The sequence below is a fragment of the Alnus glutinosa genome, chromosome 1 (assembly GCF_958979055.1).
Source record: "Alnus glutinosa chromosome 1, dhAlnGlut1.1, whole genome shotgun sequence".
NCBI classification, from domain to species: domain Eukaryota; kingdom Viridiplantae; phylum Streptophyta; class Magnoliopsida; order Fagales; family Betulaceae; genus Alnus; species Alnus glutinosa.
In genome coordinates, this window is record NC_084886.1 from 9,028,574 (window position 1) to 9,050,869 (window position 22,296).

Consider the following 22,296-nt stretch of genomic DNA (forward strand, 5'->3'; position numbering starts at 1 on the left):
CTGTGGTGTATTTGGAGGGAGCGGAATGCTAGGCTATTTGAAGATGTAGAGACATCTATGGTGGAGCTTCGGAAGCGGTTGCTCAATACTTTATATTCTTGGATAGCGCCCCATCATAGTTTGAGTTCTTTTACTTATGTAGAATTTTTAAATTTATTCCCTGCTCATCCCTGTTAGGGGTTCTCTTGTATACTTCCCGTGTATAAGGGTTGCGCCCCTTTGCGCTTTTTAATATAATTGCAATTACTTATCAAAAAAAATATATATATATATATATATTTGGCTATGAACCTGCAGGAACTACCTTATTATTATCTTTTATTTTTTATTTTTTGTCTTACAAGTAAGTTTTTTGACCGTAAGGGAAAAGGAATGGGAAATTCGAACTGATGACCTTCGCTTCATGAGGCGTGGTACCCAACCAATTGAGCTACCATTGGGGTCCTAACCAATTTATTTTTAAATAGATTAAGACCGCTCATGAATATAACTCCTATATATGTCAATTCAAATCACAAATATTTGATAATTCTTTGGTTTGCTCCATAGGCAGACCTTTACTTTTTTTTATAAGCCTAAGCAAGCTTGGTCTATTCCTTCCTCGCTAATTGTCAACATAGACATGGCTCACTGGTGAACTGATTCAATCCAGTAATTTTATTTATTTTTTTTTTTTTATATAAGTAAGAAAATTATATTAAAAAAGCGTAAGGCGCCCCTAAGTACAAATGAAGTATATACAGGAACAACCCAACTAGCCCAAAAAAAACCCAAGAAAACCAGCAAGACCTACGCACCCAGTAATTTCTTGAAGTCGAAAACAAATTGTTTTAGAAATACAGAAGGGTACAATATTAACCATAGGCGAGCACAACACGGAACAATTTGGATAAAGGCAAGGTATTCTTCAGTGAAGTCTTTAGATCAGAATCAGGCCAGACAGTAAATCAACCAGAGCCATCAACCAATAAAGTTCTCCAGTCTTAACATTACGGACTTTCTCTTCCAATAAGTAAATAAATTAAATGAACAAATGCTAACATATATTCATATGATTTGCCCATAATAACAATAAAATACTGAAAGAGTAAATCTTCAAACAAAGCTGACATTTAAAGGAATTATATACCTGAAAATCCATAATAAATGAAAATTTTCACATATTATTTTACTTTCACTTTGTAAATTTATTTGTACAGATGTAGCGTGCATTAATCATCTAGCCAATTAAATGAGAGAACCTTTATACCCGTGAGCAAAGGCTATCCAAGTACAATGGGGCAGAGAGGTACAAACTATCACGAGATAATCTTTTAATAGGTCTCCAATTTTCTTTTTCAACGGGGACATTAATGAAGCAGGCAGTTGTGAGCAGCAACCAAAAACTGGAGAGCCAGTCATGAAGACATCCAGAGAAAGTAAGGTGTTTCCATAGCAATCAAGGCTATTAGCATAACACAGAGCCACTCATAATGGGCTTGCATATCCTACCTATGGCAATCCTTTTTTTGTTCAAATCTCTTTTTTTTTTGGGTGGAGCAGGGTAACAAAAGTTTTCTCTGAAACATATACGCAGTGAAGTTCAATCATTCTGTTTCACCCTATGGGTAATTGATTGATTACGGCTGGTTATTAACAGCTAATAACCGCATAACCGCCTAGGCCGGTTGTAGTTAACGGTTTTGAAGGTAGGCAAAAGCGATTAATAACAGTTAACCCATTTTTTTATGACGAAAAACCCCTCCAAGGAATGGCCACTTCGAGTACCCACCACTATCAGGTAAACCTTAGACCTGTATAAAGCGTCATCTCCACACGGATCGGGTAATAATCTAGCTTTGCCGATGGGTTGGCCCCAAGGAATTTTTTGCACTCAAGGAGATTCGAACTTTAGACCTCATAGGACTACCACAAAGATCAAGGCCATTACCACTTGAGCCAACCCCTTGGGATTAAGCGGTTTATAATATATATTATTATATTATGTTGTGTGTGTGTGTGTGTGTATAAAAATAACTAAACGTCAAAATCTACAGATTTGGGGTACTCCTAATGGAGCTGGTGGCAGGAAAGAGGCCGATTGAGCCAGAGTCTAGAGAGAACAAGGGCATAGTCTGCTGGGTACACAGCAAAATGAATGGCAAAGAGAGTTTGCTTGACCTGGTGGACTCAATCATCTCAACGGTCGTAAGGAAGATGCAATGAAGGTGTTGAGAATAGCAATCCATCGCAAGACAAAAATTCCAAGTCTAGGACCCTCCATAAGAATAGTAGTTCCGATGCTTGAAGAGGCTGAGCCATGCAAATTTCCAGACATTGTTTAAAAAAATACAAAAAATAGAACGCCCAGATAGTTCGAATGAAAAATTGAAGAATGTTTCATGATCCAAGCCCTTGAATTTGAAAGTTAAATTTAATAAGAAATTGATTCTCCTTGTTGAAAAATTGAAGAGAGAACCTTGGAAAGGTAGGCTGCAGAGAGACTACAAGCATAAACTTGGTAAGAAAGTCCTAACAAAGTTAAGGTATGGATTGTATAATTTGTATCATTTTGATCTTTGAGCATAAGAGTCTGCAGAGAGACTTTACATTATCACTAAATTCAACCATAAAAAGAGGCCTAAAGAAGGCCCAAAAAACTAAAAAGCCCCATTACTTGAAAATTGGTTAGCGGTTAATAACCGGCCTCCAATAACTGCATAACTGCCGGTTGCAGTTACCGCTAACCGGCCTATTAGTTGCGGTTGCGGCTACTTAAAAATGAGAACCGCCTAAAACGGTTGTGGTTAAGAGAAAATAACCGCAACCGCTTGTACACCCCTACTGAACAGTATCTTAATAGCATACAACACACATCGATAATGAAATTGGCAAAGTGAAATATAACATGCATATGGATAACAAAACCAGAGAACAGGAATAGTGACTGTCAATCAAAACTCTTTCGTTTCCTTCACACAAGATTGGTAATAATTTTACAAATATCCTAAAAAGTAATAACAAAACTTACATTGAAGCTGGAGTTGGCTGCACAAGAACTTTATCAAGCTGCAACAGTATCGGCCAAAAAAAAAAAAAAAAGGCCATTATTTAATCAGGTGCACCAAGGCTAATCTAAAAGTCACACATGATAGCCAAAGAACCAATTGCCAGTCCTAAGGACCCTCATTATAGATATTTGGAAGTCATGCAGTAAAAGAAAGGAAAAAATCACATTTAACCCCTAAGTTTTCATCTGATTTGAATTTAGTCCTTGGGTTTTCAATTTTAAGAATAAAGTCATTAAGTTTGACTCCAGTTTTAAATTGGCCCCTCTATCACTTTACCGTCAAAGTTAACAACCTTCTATTTGTCATGTGTGTCTCATTTGACATGCCAATGTCTATCCCAACATCAAAGTTAATGGTTTTTCCTTTAATCCTACAAATTTAGAAGATTAAGATGACAAAGAATATAGTTTTTGTTTTTGGAGTTGGAGTCTTTTGGTTTTTTTTTTTTTTTTTAATGGATGATTTAGCGTTTAATGATAAGACGTTGATATTAGGTGTTGATATGAATGCTAGCGTGTCAATTGAGACACACGTTACATTTGACAAACCATTCATTTTAACGAAAAAGTGATAGAGGGACCTATTAAAATCTAGGCAAAACCTAAGGACCATATTCTTGAAATTAGAAACTCAAAGACTACTAAATTCAAATCAGATAAAAACCTAGAGGCTAAATATGATTTTTCCCTAAAACAAAAGCTTAAAACTAATTTATATTTATAGAAATTATGTCCTCATATAAAACCTACTGAGAATAACCTTCCAGGCTTCGAGACTTCCTATCTGAAGGAGAACCCATGTGATTAAATGCTTAATGATCTTTACATGTAAACTCCAAACAAATGCCACTTTCCAAGATTCTTCTATCTAGCTATATATGCATGCCAGATTTTGTTGAAGATACAAAATGAAAGAAGAAAAGAATCAATTATTCTAGCACGTCATATATAATTTGGCAATTTTTCGGTAATATTACTAATGCCAAATGCTCTAACATTTAAAGTATTAATTACTTAGAAATTGAAATAGAAGCCCATAGAATCTCAGAACAATGACATAAAAAAGTACTAAAAGAAAGCAAATCACAACTGTAAATACCTCCCCTCTAAAGCCGGGAGGTTTTGCATAAGTGGATTCTCCAGTCAAAGCATTATAATAGTATACAACTCCAGCCTCAGTCTTGTGGGCAGCCCAGGCATCTAATTGTTCATTGAAAGCAGCTCCATTGTGGGTTCCAACTTCGTCTACATGTTTCCTGTTATCTGCAGAACCCCAAGTGACATTGATGAAGTGAAAAAAGAACTCCACATGACATTAATGTAGAAGAAAAAACTCGTACATTGTTTTATCAGTAATTCAGTGCGAAACCATGGGCATACCAATACCAGGAGGAGGTAATTCTGTCTGCGTCTTCAAAGTTCCTGCCAGCATATGACCAGAAGCAGCAGAAGACACAGATATTGCAAGTGCAGTTCCCACAGGAGTAACACCAGGAGGTTGAGAATCAGGTAGAGGAACAGAAGGGAGAGGCATACCACGTGCTGGCAAAGGAAAGGGACCAGGAAAGGCAGTAGGGTATGGCTGGAATGGGGACATAGGTATGCCACCCATCTGTGGTGGCTGCAACCAGATTCCCTGAGGAGGAGGAGCCATAGCAGGAAACGATGCATAGGGAGGGCAAATTTGAGGCTGAACAATTGAATTTGATGCAATAGGGGCTGTTGGCATAGTGGGTCTTAGGACAGCTGAAGAAGAAGAATCCATAACAGCAGATGGAAAGGTCAGACTAGAGGAAATTGGTGCAGACGTTGCTATTCCAGGGGGCCCAGGTGTCCCAGGAGTTCCAGGCATTCCAGTTGGCATAGAAAAAGATGGGGCAGAGGGCATCCATGAGGTTGCTTGGCTCAAGTTAGGAGTTGAAGATACAGGAATTGTAGAACTTGAAGAAGTATCAGCAGGCAATGAAACAGACTGAGAGATAGTTGATGCAGATGGAAAAATACCAGCGGCTTGTGTAACAGCAGCCGATGTGTTCTGGAATCAGCAAATATATTAGTACAATTAATTATTGGGATACAAATCAAAGCAATCACCATTACTGATTTTATATGCTATAACAGTCATAATATTTCAATTTCATGGCTCACAAGCAATAATTAGACATGATTCACTAAAATTACTGCAAACATTTCTTTTTTTTTTATACGTAATAGACCAATCTTATTAAAAAAAATGATAAACAATGTCATATTATTGAAAAAGAGCAGAGAGACGCAACCCTAGTACACATGAAGTATACAAGAGATCCCCTAAAATGAGGAAAAATATGAGCATAAATTTAAAAACTCTGCAAAAATAAACACAACCCGGGCTATGATGAGCTGATATCCATAAATATAAAGTGTTAAGCACATTTCTTCGCAACTCCAACACCAATGTTTCTACATCTTCAAATTGCCGAGCATTTCTCTCATGCCAAAGACAATCTTATTAAAAAATTACTGCAAACATTTCTTGATGGAACAAAACCCAGGGATTGGAAAAATAAAATAAAACAAAATAACACAGCTTAAATAGCCAAATTGACAATTGTCACCATTGCTTCAGTGCAACCTATCTAGTTCATTTGAACAATAACATATCTGGATTAAACTCTCTGTCAAATCTGCATACAGTTGTGGTAACAAAGGCCTAAGTATGTGAATCATCTTCATCTGCATGCGGTAATGCTAACATAGGCCTAAGCATTGATCATCTTCTCCAACATATATGCCAAAATCCTCTAGCTACCAAACATGTATTTATTCATAGAAAAAAGAGAGAGAAAGAGAGGAAAAAGAAGAAGAAAAACATTCCAGTAACACAGCTTCCAAACGGGTCTGTGTTTCCTTAAGGGTTTTTATGGTCATATTGCACCATAAACTCTAGCAATAAAGCAATAATCACAGTTCACCTAAGAGAACCTTATGTTTCCTCAAAAACATGACCCTTACCGCACTAGATTGGAACTCCCAGTTACTAGGGAAAGCAACACTACTGTGTGAAATGTTATATGAAAAAGAGGGAGCAGCAGATGAAGACAGACTTGTAACCGGCGGTTGAACCACCATTGGAGATGCAGGTGGATCTGAGTTAATGACCTGCATCATAAATAGCTACAAATTAATCAGAATCAGAGATAAATAATACAAAAAATCCATCCAGAAGTCAGACAAACAATATAAATTGGCACCGACAGAAGTAGATGATGACTGCTGAGAGCTTCCAGAAGGGGTGGTAGCATTTGGAAACACGTTATAAGAGAATGAAGGTGCACGAACGACATAGCCAGGTGCACTAGCAAATCTTGCTTGAGCAGGTCCTTGCACTGAACCACTTGAAGTAGAAATTGAACCCTTTGAGGTAGGTGTGCTTGCACCTGGAGCAGGAGCAGCCGCAGTTGGAGTTGGAGTTGAAGGGCCACCAGATGACACTACAGCAGGTAGACCAGGTACAGTTGCTCGAGGAGTTGATGGCTGCATTTCCGGCGTTAACCAAGCTGGTGATGCCATGTTTTATCTGCATATGATATGAAGTCAACAAGACAACAATCCTGACCATGCGAAGTAGAAGGAAAAGAGAGAATAGAAACTGTAGAAATCTTATATAGCACGGGAGGAGAGGGGGTTGTGATCTTAAGAGAAGTAAAATTTAACGAAGGTCAAAACTCCACCACCACCAGCATCGCCACGTTATCATCATTTCTAGACCCCCTCCTCATCTTCGTCCTCCTCTTACAATCCCAATCACACACCTTTGCTTTTGTCATAATTCTTAAAACATAACTCTAGTTCAAGCAAGATTTAGATCCCCTATAAGTGTCAAACATAACAGTCTCCACAAAGCAATTAGCATCACTTCTGGTGCATTGTTGAAATTAATGACATGTGCAACACAAGAAATACCTTTAGGGAATCCTCTTTTCCAAAAAAAAAAAAAAAAAGGGGGGGGGAAGAAATAAGGAAACTTCTCATAAAGCTTTGAAGGAGAAAGTTCAAGGAGAAGCCTATTTAAAGTGACTCGGATTATGCCCAATTAAGTTTATAAGGTGATTTCAGGTTGGGGCAGCAAATATAGGAATGCAACACAAAGGAGTCATGCAGTTCAGGCTTTGGACAGAGCGCATAATTAGACTTGTATGCTACTTTGGCCTGCCATCTGTATGAATGGATGACACAGTGTTTAGTTAAGCTCTTAATTCTGGTTTTCTAGATTTTATTTATTCGAAAAAACTTGCATGTCCTCTTCTACGGTGGCCTTCTCTTGCAATGTGTAATCCAACCAAAAAGAAAATGCCAAAATATTAAATATAAATCCAACCCCGGATACTGTCTACAACTTGGTTCTCATATTGCATCTTCGGGAACCATGACGAGTATTATTTTCCTTTCATTTCTTTTCCTTCCCACAATATCTCGGCAACCAAACGTAACTAACTCTGTGAATTATGCGTGAGGTTCTGAACTTCTCTTTAACATAAAATAATAATTACAGAAAACGAAAAAACAAGAACAGCAACAAAGGCAAACTATAACCCTAGGGGTCCATTCTATGTAAGAAGAAAACTTTTCTCTACAAAAATAAAAAAATCACTACAAATTAAAGAAGGCCTAAAAGACGGAAATGCTCAACTGAAAATTAACAACTGGTTTTCAAATTCATTGAGAAAAACTTCTCGGAAAGTATTTTCTGCCGAAACAAACATAGGGTAAGAGGCAATACTAACCAGTTTTTGCGTTCGTCAAAGTAGTGGAAGCAATGCATCTGATGTCGTTTTGAGTTTGAGTTTAACCCTCGAAATGGCCTAACGCCATAATACGACTCACCGGGGAAAAAGTTTTTGCACTCTGCTCCCGTCTCTTTATACTCCCATCTTCCTCTAGTTTGCCATGTGTTCACGCCACATCACCCTGAGTAGGGTACAAATTTTTTTATTTTTTTATTTTTTTTGTGAGTAGAGTACACTATTTTTATTTTTTATTTTTCTATTCAAATTCGGGAAACGGAAACAAACTATTATTTTAAATGAGAGTTTCTCTTTGGGAGTGTCCTCCCTGAACTAGCGTGTGAGGGTCACAGTTTGCATATCTGGCCTTATTTAGTGTCGTTCTGGACTTCTGGAGGTCGTTTGATGCTGGAAAGGTTACCGGAAGAGGAGCGTGCTCTACACACGCTGAGCTCCGGCAGCGATTCTCCCAGTGCTGTATTTCTAATGTTTTCTGTTTGTATTTGTACATTCTTATATATTTGTTCACAATCTACCTTTTGGTAGCTGCTTCAAGCCAGGATCTTTCCTGACTTAGTAGATAGAGTTTCTTCATCTCTATTTACTACATTGGCCTACGGGCACTGATGTAGCTTTCGGGCAATTTCTCGCCTTTTATGTTATTTGTATTTGTTATGGTTTTGGCCTTGTTGTAATTCCCTGTGGGGTTTCTTTTTTAGCCATGAAGGTTCCGGAGATTATTCAAAAAAAAAAAAAATGAGGGTTTTTGCTGCTTTTAATTATTAAAGAAGTTAGGAAATGAGAGTTTTCGGGAATACTTTTGAACACTAAATGGGAAGTAGCCCGGCCACTTTAGGTACACTAAATTATTTAACATGCATAACAAATATATTCTTATCTTAATATAAAGCTACTCTTCACATAAACTTATAATATTTATTTCATATTAGCTAACGTGTTATGTTTTAAATAATTTTTTTTTTTTTTTTTTAAAGTAGCTAACATAGGAAGTTAGCCAATATAAAATGAACGTTATAAATTAATGTAAAAAGTAACACTATTTAAGAGAAATTGTTGGTTTCTATATGTTACACATCTCTTGTAATAATAGTGAATTTGCAAAAGTAATAGGCAAAAGATGAATGCCTCTTTTATTTAAAATTATATAAATAAATTAAGAAAATAAAGTTATCGGTCACCCTTCCTTTTTATAACTTTGAAGGGTGTGCTTTTAATGCTTTGAAAAAGTGTTTGTTCACTCAATTACTGGAAAAAAGATTACATTGTTAACTTTATATATATATTCTACATTGTTACCTTGTGGCATAGGCAAACCTGCTGAACACATAAATAATTTTAATTTAGGATACTACCATGTACCCGTGGTTTCCAAAGTTAGAATTTGAATCTCTTTTTCCTTCTTTTTTTTCCTTTATTTGTTTACTTGCTAGTTAACTCGGTCAACCCTGCGGAACTTGAATCTACTGCCTTAAAGAGGATCAAAACCTCACTTGACTAGTTGTTATGACCGTTTCATGGTGATGGCATGTTAATAAATAAGGAGAGATAATTCTTACATAATAATTACAAAATTTTATTCACATGGGATGGGATTCATGTGGTAGGTCCTATTCATATGGGTCTCACCACATGTGAGTAGAGTTGTGTAATTGTTATACATCATTGTTGTGTAGGAAACATTTTCCATAAATACGACCCATGTTTAAGTTGTTTGTTGATAGATTATGATCTCATGTTTGATGCTGCAAGTCTTGTTTTTATGTGGCTCGTAGTTGAATTTAAAGGGCGAGCTCGTAGCACGTGTATTAAAATCACTTGAAGATGAGATGAGCCACATAAAGTCATGGCATTATAAATAATGAGGACTATTTATATTATATTATAAAATAAATATAATATAATCGAGACGAGCCCTAATTATATTATATCGTACAACCCTATTTAGAATTTTAAGCAATCTAATCTTCAATTTAAATATATGTTTTACTATATATATACACATTCATGACACACACAATACATACACGTATCTATATCAAGTCTCACCATCATAACTCATAAGCTATATCTACTACCTTTTTTTATCTTTTTAAAAATGAATAACTTTACAAAAGAGTATCAAATTATACTCCGTTTTGATATCAAGATATTGAATTAGCAAACGTCTCAAACTAAGGTATCCAAATTTATAAGCGTCTCACTTAAGAGTACTCCGTTAGAATTTGCTATTAAATCTTGCAAAAAATTTTAAAATACCCTTGTATTTATTTATTTTTTAAAAAAATTATAATTTTTTTAAAAAATTCAGACATTGATATTTTGCAAATTTCGGTAAATTATGAATAACACATAGATGATAGATCCTAGCATTATTTTATTCTCTTTTTTTTTTTCCTAAAAAAAATAAGGGTATTTTGAATACTCCGTTAGGATTCAACGGCAAATCCTAACGGAGTACCCTTAAGTGAGACTTTTGAAAACTTGAATACTCCAGTTTAAGACGTTTGCTAGTTCAGTACCTTTATTTCAAAACGGAGTATAATTAGATACTCTTTTGTAAAGATATACATTTTAAGTTTATACATTTTAAAAAACTTAAAATATTATCATCACAAAGTTAAAAATAATACTATCAACAATAATAAAAATACAAACTTTTATGAGTCTAGCCGAGTATATACTGTTGAGTTGTAAACAACTCAGATTCATTTACAACCCTGCAAAGAACATCAAAAAAATACTTTCAACATCTTAATCAGCTTAAAAAAGAATGGGCGCAGCACTAATCGTTTCTCATCCTGCAAGAGTATATAGCAGACCAGAGTCTGCTATTCACGGGCACCTTATTGCGTAAGGCACTTCAAGAATATATTGCAAACATTCCATAATTATAAGATGCAACTAATCATGTTATTGGAGAGACAGAGAGAGAGAGAGAGAGAGGTCAAAAGATCTAATATATACCCAGTCATGAAATTGTCTTGCATTTGAATTCAGCTGACAATGTGCACTAACAAAATACATGATATTTGTCTAATGTCGAACATAGAGGCCAGACTGTGTCAACATCATAAGCTAACATAAACAAAATCTGAAGGTATTCGAAAAGAGAGATTCGCCCTAGTCCAAACCACTAGCAAATTTGAAACTGGATATAACGGCTGCAAAAGACAGATCCAAATGAAAACCTCCACAGCATGTACTGTACCCTGCTACAAAGAATAAGATCATTTCTGGAAACTTTGGTATGTAAAAATGATCAGAGATTGAATTCTACAACTAGTACTGCAATGATAACCTGACTAAATAAATCAGGTAAACCAAATATATGTAAATCATTCTCACTATCCACAGTTTTTTTTTTCCCCTTTTTTTCTGGCCACAAAAGTAAATTCATAATTTTACAGTTAATTTTTGCTAAAAAGCAAGTAAGAGGTCCATGCTGACTTAGTGACTTAACAGTTCTTTCCATTTTCTATCCCCAGTCCTAGACAAATCAGAAATTAGTATCAGTCTCTGTGATCCAAATTGAGATATGTTTATGTAAGGCGCTTTGTCGGTACCCAAAGTAATAGCAATAGCATCTTCATTGTTCACGAGTACAACACAAAATGCAACTCCATAATAACTTATAGGACTTTGCACACATGATACAGCAAGAAGAAATTCATAAATGAGTTTGGACCCAAATAATAACATTATCAAGTGGCATTTCCCAATATATATGATCGCTCTTCGATTTTCCACATAGGATAAATTTGGTGTTTACTTTTTTTTTTTTGATAAGTAATGATAGTATTATTGAAAGCGTAAGGCGCCCCTACGTACACTAGAAGTATACAACAGGAAACACCTAACTAGAAAGCGAAAAAGAAATAAGAAATTCAGCAAAGCTGATAGATAAAGCTATTGGTATTTACTTAGAACATTCAATAGTGTACCCTTGCCACATTTGTGACAGCAAAGCTATTACACAAATTTGGTGTTTACTTAGAACATTCAATAGAGTGTACCCTTGCCACAGTTGTGACTGCAAAGCTATTGCACAAGTGATGCGGGTTCTATAAGATGGAACTATTTGTCAAAACACAAGTGACATGAGAACCTACCACTTCACACAAGGAATGTGTACCATTAAAGAGTAATTAAACAAAGCTATATGCACCACTACTTCAAATAACTTACATAAATTAAACTAAAAAGGCAGGTCACAATATGCCTTCAAAATATACCATTTGGAAACAAAACTAAAGAAGAAACATTGTACAGTTAAAAAATTGGGGAAACTTTACTTAATCTCCCTGAACCTCTATTACTTTTGCAATCTCGCCCATTCCGTTAGGATTTAAGGTTAAATCAGACAGTCAAATGGTAAAATGACCCTTATAACCCTGTAAAATTTATAAAATTACAAAATCACACTTAAATTACAATTTTTTTTTTTAAGTAATTGCAATTCAATTCAATGAAAGCGCAGAGGGGCACAACCCTTATACACGAGAAGTATTCAAGAGAGCTCATAAATGGGATGAGAAGATAATAAATCTAAAAATTCTACATAAGTAAAACTATTCAAACAATGATGAGATGCTATCCGAAGATATAGGTATTTTGGGTATTTTTGAAATTTTTCACCCCTCCGTTAGGATTTAATGGAAAATCCTAACGTAGGGGGGAAAATGCAATTTTTTTGAAGTTCAATATACTAAATTGAGAGTTTTTTAACTTTGGGGGGAAGATCGCAAAAGTGATAAAAGTTGAGGAGGGGTTAAGTGAAGTTTCCCAAAAATCAATTGATGCCCCAACCTATGAAAGGTTTAAAACCATAGCATCATTCTTAAGGCTCATGACCATATTAGATCACTTGTTCAAGAAACATCATAAAAACCCTCCATAAAACAAACTATGCAATTCATCTTGAATTTTAATGCCTTCATCTCTTTGGGAGAAAGAGGCATAAACTTACAAAAAATAAAAACAATTGATGTTTTGCCATGTATTATTTTCTTCTTCAGTAAGCAATACGTTCACTAAAAGGTGGCGTTAGGAAAAATATTGACACTAGATAATTTGAGAAAGAGAAATGTTGTGGAGGTGGAGTGATGTTGCATTTGTAAGAAGAGTGAGGAGTCCATTCATCACCTGTTGATTCACTTTGAAGTAGCAAGAGTAGTAAAACTTTATCCTTAATATGTTTGATTTTGATTGGGTTATAACTAGAAGGGTAAGAGATTTGGCGAGAAAAGAATCATCGTCTCTTCAAGGATAGTGAGACCAACGTGCTCTTTCTAAAATCTTCTTTTTTGAGAGCTCTCTTGGGATGGGTTCTTGTAAATGTTCCTAACTTTGTCTCAGCAAATCTGGCTGACTTGATTTGCTTTTTACATTGTAGCAACTTATAGGGTTAAGTCCCTCTTGTACACTATTCGTGTACGAGGGTTTTGACCCTTTTTTTTTCTCAATAATATCATAATTATTCTTAAAAAAATAAAAAAAAAAGGCAACAGAGTTATTGGTAAATTGGGGAAGTCAGGTAGGGCGTGGTAATATTATGGCAGTATAGAGGTTGGCTCCATTGTGTTTAATGTGATGCCTTTGGAGGAAGCGGAATGTTCGGAGCTCTAAAGATATAGAGACTTTGGTAATAAAGCTACAAAAGATTATGTTCAACACTTTATATACTTGGATATCAGCACATCATAGCTTGCTTGTTTCTAGTGTTGCAGATTTTTTGAACTCCTGTTCATCTTTTTCTACTTATTAGGGGGTTCTCTTGTATACTTCTTGTGTACTAGGGTTACGTCTCACTGCACTTTTTAATGATATGGAATTACTTGTAAAAAAAATGGGGGTCTAATCGCTACATCATAATTAATTTCGAGAGCTTGGGGGGGGGGGGGGGGGGGGGGGGGGAGGTAACCATTCCTATTTGGAAAACTCGAAAGCCTGCCAAGCTTTGAGGTGATCCATGGATGCCATGCGTGTATGCTTGATAGTTTGGAGAGCATCAGGGGATTTTTTCTTTTTTCATGAATGGTTTTTGTTCCAGACCAACCAAATTTGGTCCATTGCAACTGCTGCAATAACTTGAAAATTATGGACATCAACTTTTGGAATGGCTAACTCCGCATGAGGCCTGAGGAAAGCCTTGATCCATACAGTAATAAGAAGGGATCCAAAGGTGCTAGTGCCTAACGTTCCTCCAAATGATTCTTGCAAAGGGGCAGGAGAGGAGGATATGTTGAATGGTTTCTTGGGGACCATTACACATAGGGCAGCAAGTGTCTTTTTGGCCTGCAATTGTAATGAATTTGATAATGTTTGATCTTACAGGTAAAATGTTCCAAGAAAATTTTCCAGATTAAATGTTTCCTATGTTTGATCGTACTGGCAAAATGTTCTCAGTCTTGACTTTGCCCAAAGCTATTGAAGCCTAGGTGGTAAGGTGAATAAAGTCTGAGCTTGGCTTAAGTGACCCGCGAGAAAATAATTGGGGGGGGGGGGGGGGGGGGGTTAAAACTCCAACCTATATTTTGATTACATAGCAAAATGCATATCTCCATAGTGCGTGTGCGCACACGTGCATGTGACATCGATCCCCAACCCCCTCCCAACAAAAATAAATAAATAGAGAATCACGGGAAACCACAGAAAATATGCTTAAGCTCCTCCGTTAGACTGAACTAAAAGCAGCAAAGACCCAAAATTCTACAAGTTCCTATAAAATATTAGCACTCTACAAAACAAGAAAAGATCTGCAACTGCAGAGCTGAATTCCCAACACAAAAGGAATAAGAAGCTATCTCCATCTGCAGAATCCACAAATCAGCAGACTCACCTTACAAAGATGATCACCTTACAAGAACTTCAAAGGGCCATCATATTCATGAAACAAGAGAGAAAACATCTTTACCTCCAAACATTCAAATAAATTTCTATACTTACCCTTCCAGATGGATAATAAATTAGCAGCTGATCTCAATTTAGATGGTACATTATTTCTGCCACATACTACATAAATACCACTAAATGATATCAATAGCATCTTAAAATTTTTTTTTTTTTTTTTTTTATAAGTAATAGCATCTTAAAAACTTGACTAGTTCAACTTGAACTAGTTACATCTAGACCCTCGCATACAGGACTATCACTGATGGCAGTGCATCAATGGCACCAGACCAAGTAGAAATAATTCATAAATGAGTTTGGACAAACAAACAGAAAACAAGTTCATTATCATTTTCTGTTGCAAATGAGATGGTTCTTCAACTTTCCATTTAAACTATGTTTCATCTTAAATAGAACATGAACAGATAATGCATACCTACGTAAACACTTGCTTAGTAGACATTTAAATGGTTTTTTTTTTTTTGATAAGTACATTTAAATGGTTTTTATGGCATTAAGAAACAAAATATACTGTATGTTAGAGATTATGACAAGATAAATTGAAATCCTAATGTGAGGAGGTTTAAACATCAAAATCTTTTTTTAATACCAGCATAAATGCTACAAATGCAACACAGTGAACTCATTTTATAACCTAAGAAACAGAAGCAATTGAAATGGGATAATAAGATGTGTCCAAATCCTGCATTCTAACGTACTATGACAAGCACATCCTCAAAATAATACAATAAATAAGATTAGATGCCAGGATTGACAAGTTAATATATATTGAGTAGCAAATAAACAAGGTTAGTGCCTACTTCAAATGAACTTCAGGTGATCAAGAAACTTGATACAAGCTTTTCTAAAGGACTGACTAAGCCTGCACTCATCTTTAATTGCAAGACAATTGACTGCAATAGAAATTGTGCACAATGCAAACACAACCCCCATGCCAATGTAGATCCCATTTTAAAATTAAATCACCCTCAGAGCCCAACAATTAGAACAAATTTCTTCCATGCATGTACATTAAGCAGAATTTTTTTTTTTTTTTTTTTTTAAAGAATATTAAGCAGAAACTTTCTCTTGAATATACACCAAAAGCAAAAAAATTACCGCATGGTTTATCTTTTATCTTTTTGCTCTTTGCAGGAGTAGGTGAGTGCTACAAAAACACATCACTTTTTTCCAGCAGATGCAATAAACTTACGTTATCTCCTCACCGACAAGGAAATGGAATCATCTAAAAGCCCATCCCCAGGAACCAAGCTGACAATTCATAAAAACTTATAAAAGGCACAATACGATGCTCTGGAAGCCCAAACCATACACATTTAAAACATATGAAATGAACTCCTAATATACAGATCACATGACGGATTCAGAACAAGAAATATAGCAGAATCTCTTTCACAACCATTCCAATATGGTAAAAAATGAAAAGCAAACAGAAAAGAGAAGAGGAGCATACCTAATCCCTCACTGTTGCTGCTGCTGATGATTTTGAGGGTTTGGCGGAGGCGGCATGCCCGGACGGGGAGGCCCGAAAACGGGAACAGCACCACCAGGCGGTGGCGGGGGCATCCCAGGGCGAGGCGGTGGCGGAGGTCCTCTCATCATCTGACCCGGCGGTGGTGGCCCCATTGGCCTCTGCGCAAACTGCATAGGGAACGGCTGCGGCATCCCCCCACCCGGCCTCCCGCCAAACTGCCCAGGGGGTGGAGGTCCCCGCACCATAGGCGGTGGAGGAGCCTGCCCCTGCCCTGGATACGGAGGTGGCGGCATCTGGGAAGGCGGCCGGATCACTGGCGGAGTCGGGTACGTCATGGGCGGAGCCGAAAGCTGCGGGCGCGCCATCTGTTGTGGCTGCATCATACCTGGTGCAGGCCCACCCACGCCGCGGACGGGCCCAGCTAGGCCAGGCTGTGCCTGAATGAGCGGCGCCGTAGAAACCCCTCTTCCAGCAGCGCGGCCTATCCCGGGTCCCGCCAGGGCAGCAGCGCTGACAGCCTTGGCGCGGGACTCCTCGGGAGGTGGTGGGCCCTCCACGGTCATGGAAATGACCTCTTCTCCGCGGAGGAGGACGAGGCCGAGTGTGCGGCGGTCCTCGCGCTCCTCGTTGCTGGGCTTCTTGCCTTTGGCCGGGGGAAGCTTGCGGAACTCCTCGCAGTCGCCGAGTACGAGATTCATGTGGCGGTCGAAGGCCATGAACTTCCCCACCAGCTGCCGCCCGTCCTGGATTGTGACCCGCATCCTGTAGTTGATGTACTGGAGCATCTTCGAACTCTTCGACATCGACATTGTTACTGCTTCTTTTGCTTGTGACTCCACTCGGGTCCAAGAATGGTAGAGAAAACGGAGAGGGTTTTACTTTATGGACGAAAGAGCGCCGATTGGGGTTTTAGTTCATGCTGTCTGGGGTTAAGCTAGGGCTCGCAATGATGACCCGCATCCGTTGGTAAATGGGCGGATTCGTTGAACCGACCCCCTTATTCGGGTCGGGTTATTTCCACTCTTCACACTCTTTTCTTTAGAATAGGATTTTCTCACTTTGTTCTATGAAAATTAAAGGTCATAATTTAAAGTTGATGTATTTAATGATGTATATGAAATTAATGTTAACACGTCTTTTAAAATATTTAAATAATGTGAAATCATGTACTTGTACACCATTAAATGCATAAATTTTAAATTTTGAGCAAAAAATTTATAGAATTCATTTCATTTGGAATTAAAGGGATCATATTTCCTTTTATTTCTTATGCTCCATTTGTTTGAACATAAAATATTTTTTAGAAATTTTTTTGTATTTTTCGGTATTTGGTGCAACCGAAAATAATGGTCAACGAACATCTTTTCAGTCGACCATAAAAGCCTATTTAATTTTTGGAAAACCGTAAATCGTTTTTTGGATTTAAATTCTTTATTCCTACACGCACGTTTATGAGAATCCGTCATCGCCGGGCATTGAAGTTTGATGGTAGCCCGAATCTACCGTTGAAGGTTCCTGAATTTTGGTATCCAATTGTCAGATCCCGGCAAAACAGGCCGAAATTCGGCCGATGCCGGAATTTCGCGACGTTCAGCCATTGTCGCTGGATTCTAGCCAAATTCGTCAGAATCTGACCAATACGACCGAAATCCAGCGTACTGTGCCATATTCCAGTCAATTTGGCCGGAATCTGGTTGTATTATGCTAGATTTCGGCAAAACTAACCGGAATCTATCCATTGCCGCTGAAATACGGTGAAAGTAGCCGGAATCTTGCTTACTAAAACAAATAATAAATAATAAAGAGTAATGTTATATCACATTTTTCTCTCATAATATTGACATGACAATCTTAATTAACCATTTGTTTTTTTCTTAACAATTATTGATTTAATGATTGATTGGAACTGCCACATCAATATTATGAGATATATGTGGAATAAAAATATAGTTTACAGCATTACACCAAGAGTTATGTTAAATATTACACCCCTATTTTATTGAGTTGATATGAAAATGCTCACCAGTAATATATATTTCTTTGTTTTTTTTTAAAAAAAAAAATAGGGATAAACACCTTTTTGCCATCTGTTGCGCAATGTGTATCACATATGGTACATTGGCTTTGACTAATGACGAAGATGATACTTCCGTCCAAAAACTAACGGTAGTTCACGTGTCTACTTTCAGGTGTTGACATGTGTCATATGCATTAAAAAATTTGAAAAAAAAAAAACTTAAAATAATAAAACTTTTTTAAAAAAAAAACAAAACAAAAAAAAAGAGGATGGCCGATTTAGGGGTAGCCGAACTACCCCCATGGGCCCTTGCAGGTGGTTTGGCCACCCTCAAAGAGAACACGGGGGTGGCCGAAACCACCCCCAATAGCCAAATCTCTTTAATTTTATTTATTTTTTATTTTTCTTTTGCCCTTGGGGGTCGATCTGGCCACCCCCAATTGCCAAACCTCCTTAATTAATTAATTAATTATTATTTTAAGTTTTTAAATGTTTTTTTAATGCATATGACATGTGTCAATATCTGAGAGGAGGCATGTGGACTATTGTTAGTTTTTTACGAAGGTACCATATCCGTCTTTATCCAAAGCTAAGGTACAATTTGCGATATAAAATGAACCACATGGGGCAAAAAAGGGAAATGCTGGATGGGGGACACTCATCCGTCCCCCATCACCCATATATAATAAAAAAATAAGTCTCATCAAAGCCAACTTTTTAATAAAAAACTATTTTTATATTAAAAAAGGTTCACAGGGGACGGTCATACGGATGACCGTCCCCTGTGTAGCAAGCCTTGGCAAAAAAACAAAAGAGTTAAACCACGGGGGCAATTCCCTATTTAGCCCAATATATATATATATATATGGACCGATGGACATTGACACATCAGTTCAGTAATATAAAAGTGGAATGTGAATGTAGTATTTAGTAGATGCGTACATGTGGATGCGGATGTGTATGTAGTTATTTGTAATATCTGCAACTGCATCCGCAAACTGCATATATCACTTTTACATATCTGTATCCGCATCCATACAATGTTTTTATTAATTGCATCTACTCTATTGTTAAATGTCGTTATTATCCGCTATCCGCATATTAGGTAATTTGCATATTTTAATCTTTTAGAACTTATTAGGGTTTCTATAATGACCTATTTAAAATATATTTGAAGATAATTTAGCCAAATTTGTAGTGTTTTGGACTTGTTTAATTTTGTTTAAATTCCTGATATTTTGAAAATATATTAATTTCACATTGCTTTTGCTTTTGTGCCTAGGTATTACACGAAAAAAATAACACAACCAACCAAACCAATGTAAACATAACCTATATGTAATAAAAAACGACTTCATTTTGGTATTAAATACCAAAACAACGTCTTTTTTTGTAAATTTATTAAATATAAGAAATATATTAAATATATATTATATATAAAAGGATATGCGAATATGGTTAATAAATGCACACACATATTATAAAACTGTTATTTGCATCCGCATATGAGGCTAGTGTTTTTGCTAATCGCATCCGCATGTGCGGATAATGGGTGCAGTTGGTTAATATCCGTCTGCATGTATATACTTTGTATTTTATGGCACGTTTGGTACACAGAATGACTATTATATTGTTGGGAATGAAGGTGAGTGAAATGAAATAGTTATTCATATTCATCAATTTGGTGACAACACATATATTTTTACTGTAATTTAACCAAAATTACTAAAATACACATTAAAAAAAAAAAAATGAGTGGAAAGAAAACTCCACCTTATTTTTTTAGGGTTAAAGACATATTTGGTACATGTGGTTTAAAAACTTTATTTTTTGGTACCTCAATTTTAATTCGCATCATAGATGGTATATGGGTTTTGGGAAAAGACGGACTTGATACCTTTGTCTATTTTTTCGTCCAATATTTAACGGTCTGACACGTGTCAACCCTTGACATGTGGTACAATATAAAAAAATTTAGAAAATAGAAAATAAAGAAAATAAAATATTTAAAAATTAATAAAACTTTTTAAAAAATAAAAATATTAAAACTTTTTTTTTTTAAAAAAAAAAGAGTGGTTCGGCCACCCTTAGGCCGGTCCCTTGTGGCCCATAGAGGTGGTTCGGCCACTCCCAATGGTCAAAAAGAAAAAAAGAAGGAAAAAAAAATAAATATAGGGGGGTTTTGGCCCATGGGAGTAGTTCGGCCACCCCCCAGGGCCACAACCCTCCCAATTTTTATTTTATTTGGCCATAGGGCCGGCCAATGGGGTGGCTGAGCCTCCCCCTTGGCTAAAATTGGCCATTTTTTTAATTTTTTTTAATTTTTAATTTTAAATATTTTAATTATATATATATATATATATATATATATATAACCCTTAGGAGTTGACACGTGGTAGACCGTTAAATATTTGACAGAAAAATAGATATCTGTATTTTCCCAAAACATAGGTACCATCTGTGATGTGGATTGAAACTGAGGTGCCAAAAAATAAAGTTTTTAAACCACATGTACCAAATATGTCATTAACCCTATTTTTATTATATATTTTTTAAAAAACAAATAAAAAATTAGAAAGAAAAAACTAAAACTGATATGTGGGGGTCGCACTACCTCGTGTCCTGTTTTTGCCACCCACATAATTAATTTTGTTTTTTTGTTTTTTTCAAACATAGTATATTATTCTAGGAATAGTTATTCACATGAAAATATATATTCATAAAAGTTGTGTGTAACCAAATAAAATAATAGTGATTCATATGGAATTATCATTCTATTCCATATGCCTATTTCAAGAAACGAAACAAGCCCCTAGCATTATACTTACTCTCAATAAGTATTCCGGTTGAGCAATGCCAAAGATTAATGCTATATATTACATTTTTATTCTGTAATATTGACGTGGCAACTCCAATCAATCATTACATACACACACACACACACACACACACATATTAGAGATTGATCTAATGGTTGGTTGAGATTTTCACGTTATTACTAATGTATAGTTGTGGGATAAAAATATAATAAGGGCATGTTTGGGTAACTCAAGTTTATTTATTTATTTATTATGTTTTATAATTTTTCGAAAACGTCTTTGGGCTGATTTTTGAAATCTAAATTCTATTCGAGATTTATCCATTTTTTTTTTTTTTTTTTTTAATTTTGTCTCAAATTTTTAAAACCATTCAAATATAATTTTTAATATATATATATATATATTTCAATATTCACAATTTTGAATATAGTAAAGAACAATATAAAAAAAAATAAAAAATCACACACTCAAACGTTTGAGCCATAACATTACTTAATACTAAAAACTACACTCACATCACATCCAATTCTCATCCTATTGGACTGATGTAGTAGTGCCCATAGCCATTAGATAAGCCATTGTTAAAAGAAAAAAAAAAATTCAAAGGTTAATGGGCACCGCCACATCAACCTAGTAGGATATCCGTAAAATGAGAGAATAATATTTATCATTTCAGTTTCAGTAATCACACATTTGCAGAAAAAATTGAGAATTAGCATTTGGAAATTTTGTCCTTATTTTTGTTCTCTCATTTTTTTTTTTTATATTAATTTAATAAAATAAAATAAAATAGGCACAAAAATGGAAAGCAAATAGAAAAAAGAAACATAAATATTTGAGGTAATTCAACCTTAAAAGTCTACAATGTTAGTGAATGGTCTGATTATATAATTGTATTACATGGCCTATTTATAAGAAAAATATAGTAATTGAAATAGTTTAAGAAAAATAATAAAATCTTCCTGACAATTATGATAAATATTTACAAGAAAATATTAAAATTAATATGAAAAATATCCAATGCAATCCGACATTTTCACTTTTCAGAACAAATCCTGAGTTGAAATCCAAATCCAAAAAATTTCCCAGACGCAAAATCCAAACCTTAAAAATACAGGTAGAGGTAGTGATTGCCAAACATAATCCAAACGATCGAAGACCACGTAAATTGGGCTCTAGCAAAAAGTGAAGCCTTCACCGCGTCGGCTCCGACCCACGTGCGCTTACTATTATCCACGTCT

General features: G+C 35.8%; 2 protein-coding genes across 5 annotated transcripts in view; both read right to left on the bottom strand.

Moving 5' to 3' along the window:
* LOC133870958 (pre-mRNA-processing protein 40C) overlaps nucleotides 1–7,949 on the bottom strand; it is a 40,784-nt gene extending 32,835 nt beyond the window's left edge. For 2 of the 3 annotated variants that reach the window (XM_062308269.1, XM_062308286.1), the window contains exons 1-6: nucleotides 7,816–7,949; nucleotides 6,287–6,608; nucleotides 6,044–6,190; nucleotides 4,430–5,084; nucleotides 4,149–4,312; nucleotides 3,011–3,048 (exon numbers count right to left, since the gene is read on the bottom strand). In XM_062308269.1, the coding sequence (XP_062164253.1) occupies nucleotides 3,011–3,048; nucleotides 4,149–4,312; nucleotides 4,430–5,084; nucleotides 6,044–6,190; nucleotides 6,287–6,601 (1,319 nt within the window). In that variant the 5' untranslated portion in view covers nucleotides 6,602–6,608; nucleotides 7,816–7,949. The remainder of the gene's footprint in view (nucleotides 1–3,010; nucleotides 3,049–4,148; nucleotides 4,313–4,429; nucleotides 5,085–6,043; nucleotides 6,191–6,286; nucleotides 6,609–7,815) is intronic. The other variant, XM_062308277.1, reaches the window with a different exon arrangement.
* A 2,829-nt stretch (nucleotides 7,950–10,778) lies between these two features.
* Nucleotides 10,779–17,138, bottom strand: LOC133870978 (uncharacterized). Of its 2 annotated transcripts, none has more exons than XM_062308306.1 (2): nucleotides 16,199–17,138; nucleotides 10,779–11,048 (listed from the first exon to the last, which is right to left on the bottom strand). In XM_062308306.1, the coding sequence occupies exon 1, from the start codon at nucleotides 17,026–17,028 to the stop codon at nucleotides 16,207–16,209; it is 822 nt and encodes a 273-aa protein (XP_062164290.1). In that variant the 5' UTR covers nucleotides 17,029–17,138; the 3' UTR covers nucleotides 10,779–11,048; nucleotides 16,199–16,206. The 2 variants fall into 2 exon arrangements, with proteins under 2 accessions (XP_062164290.1, XP_062164282.1); XM_062308298.1 differs by having other exon boundaries at nucleotides 10,779–11,045; nucleotides 16,199–17,137.
* Between the last annotated feature and the right edge of the window lie 5,158 nt (nucleotides 17,139–22,296).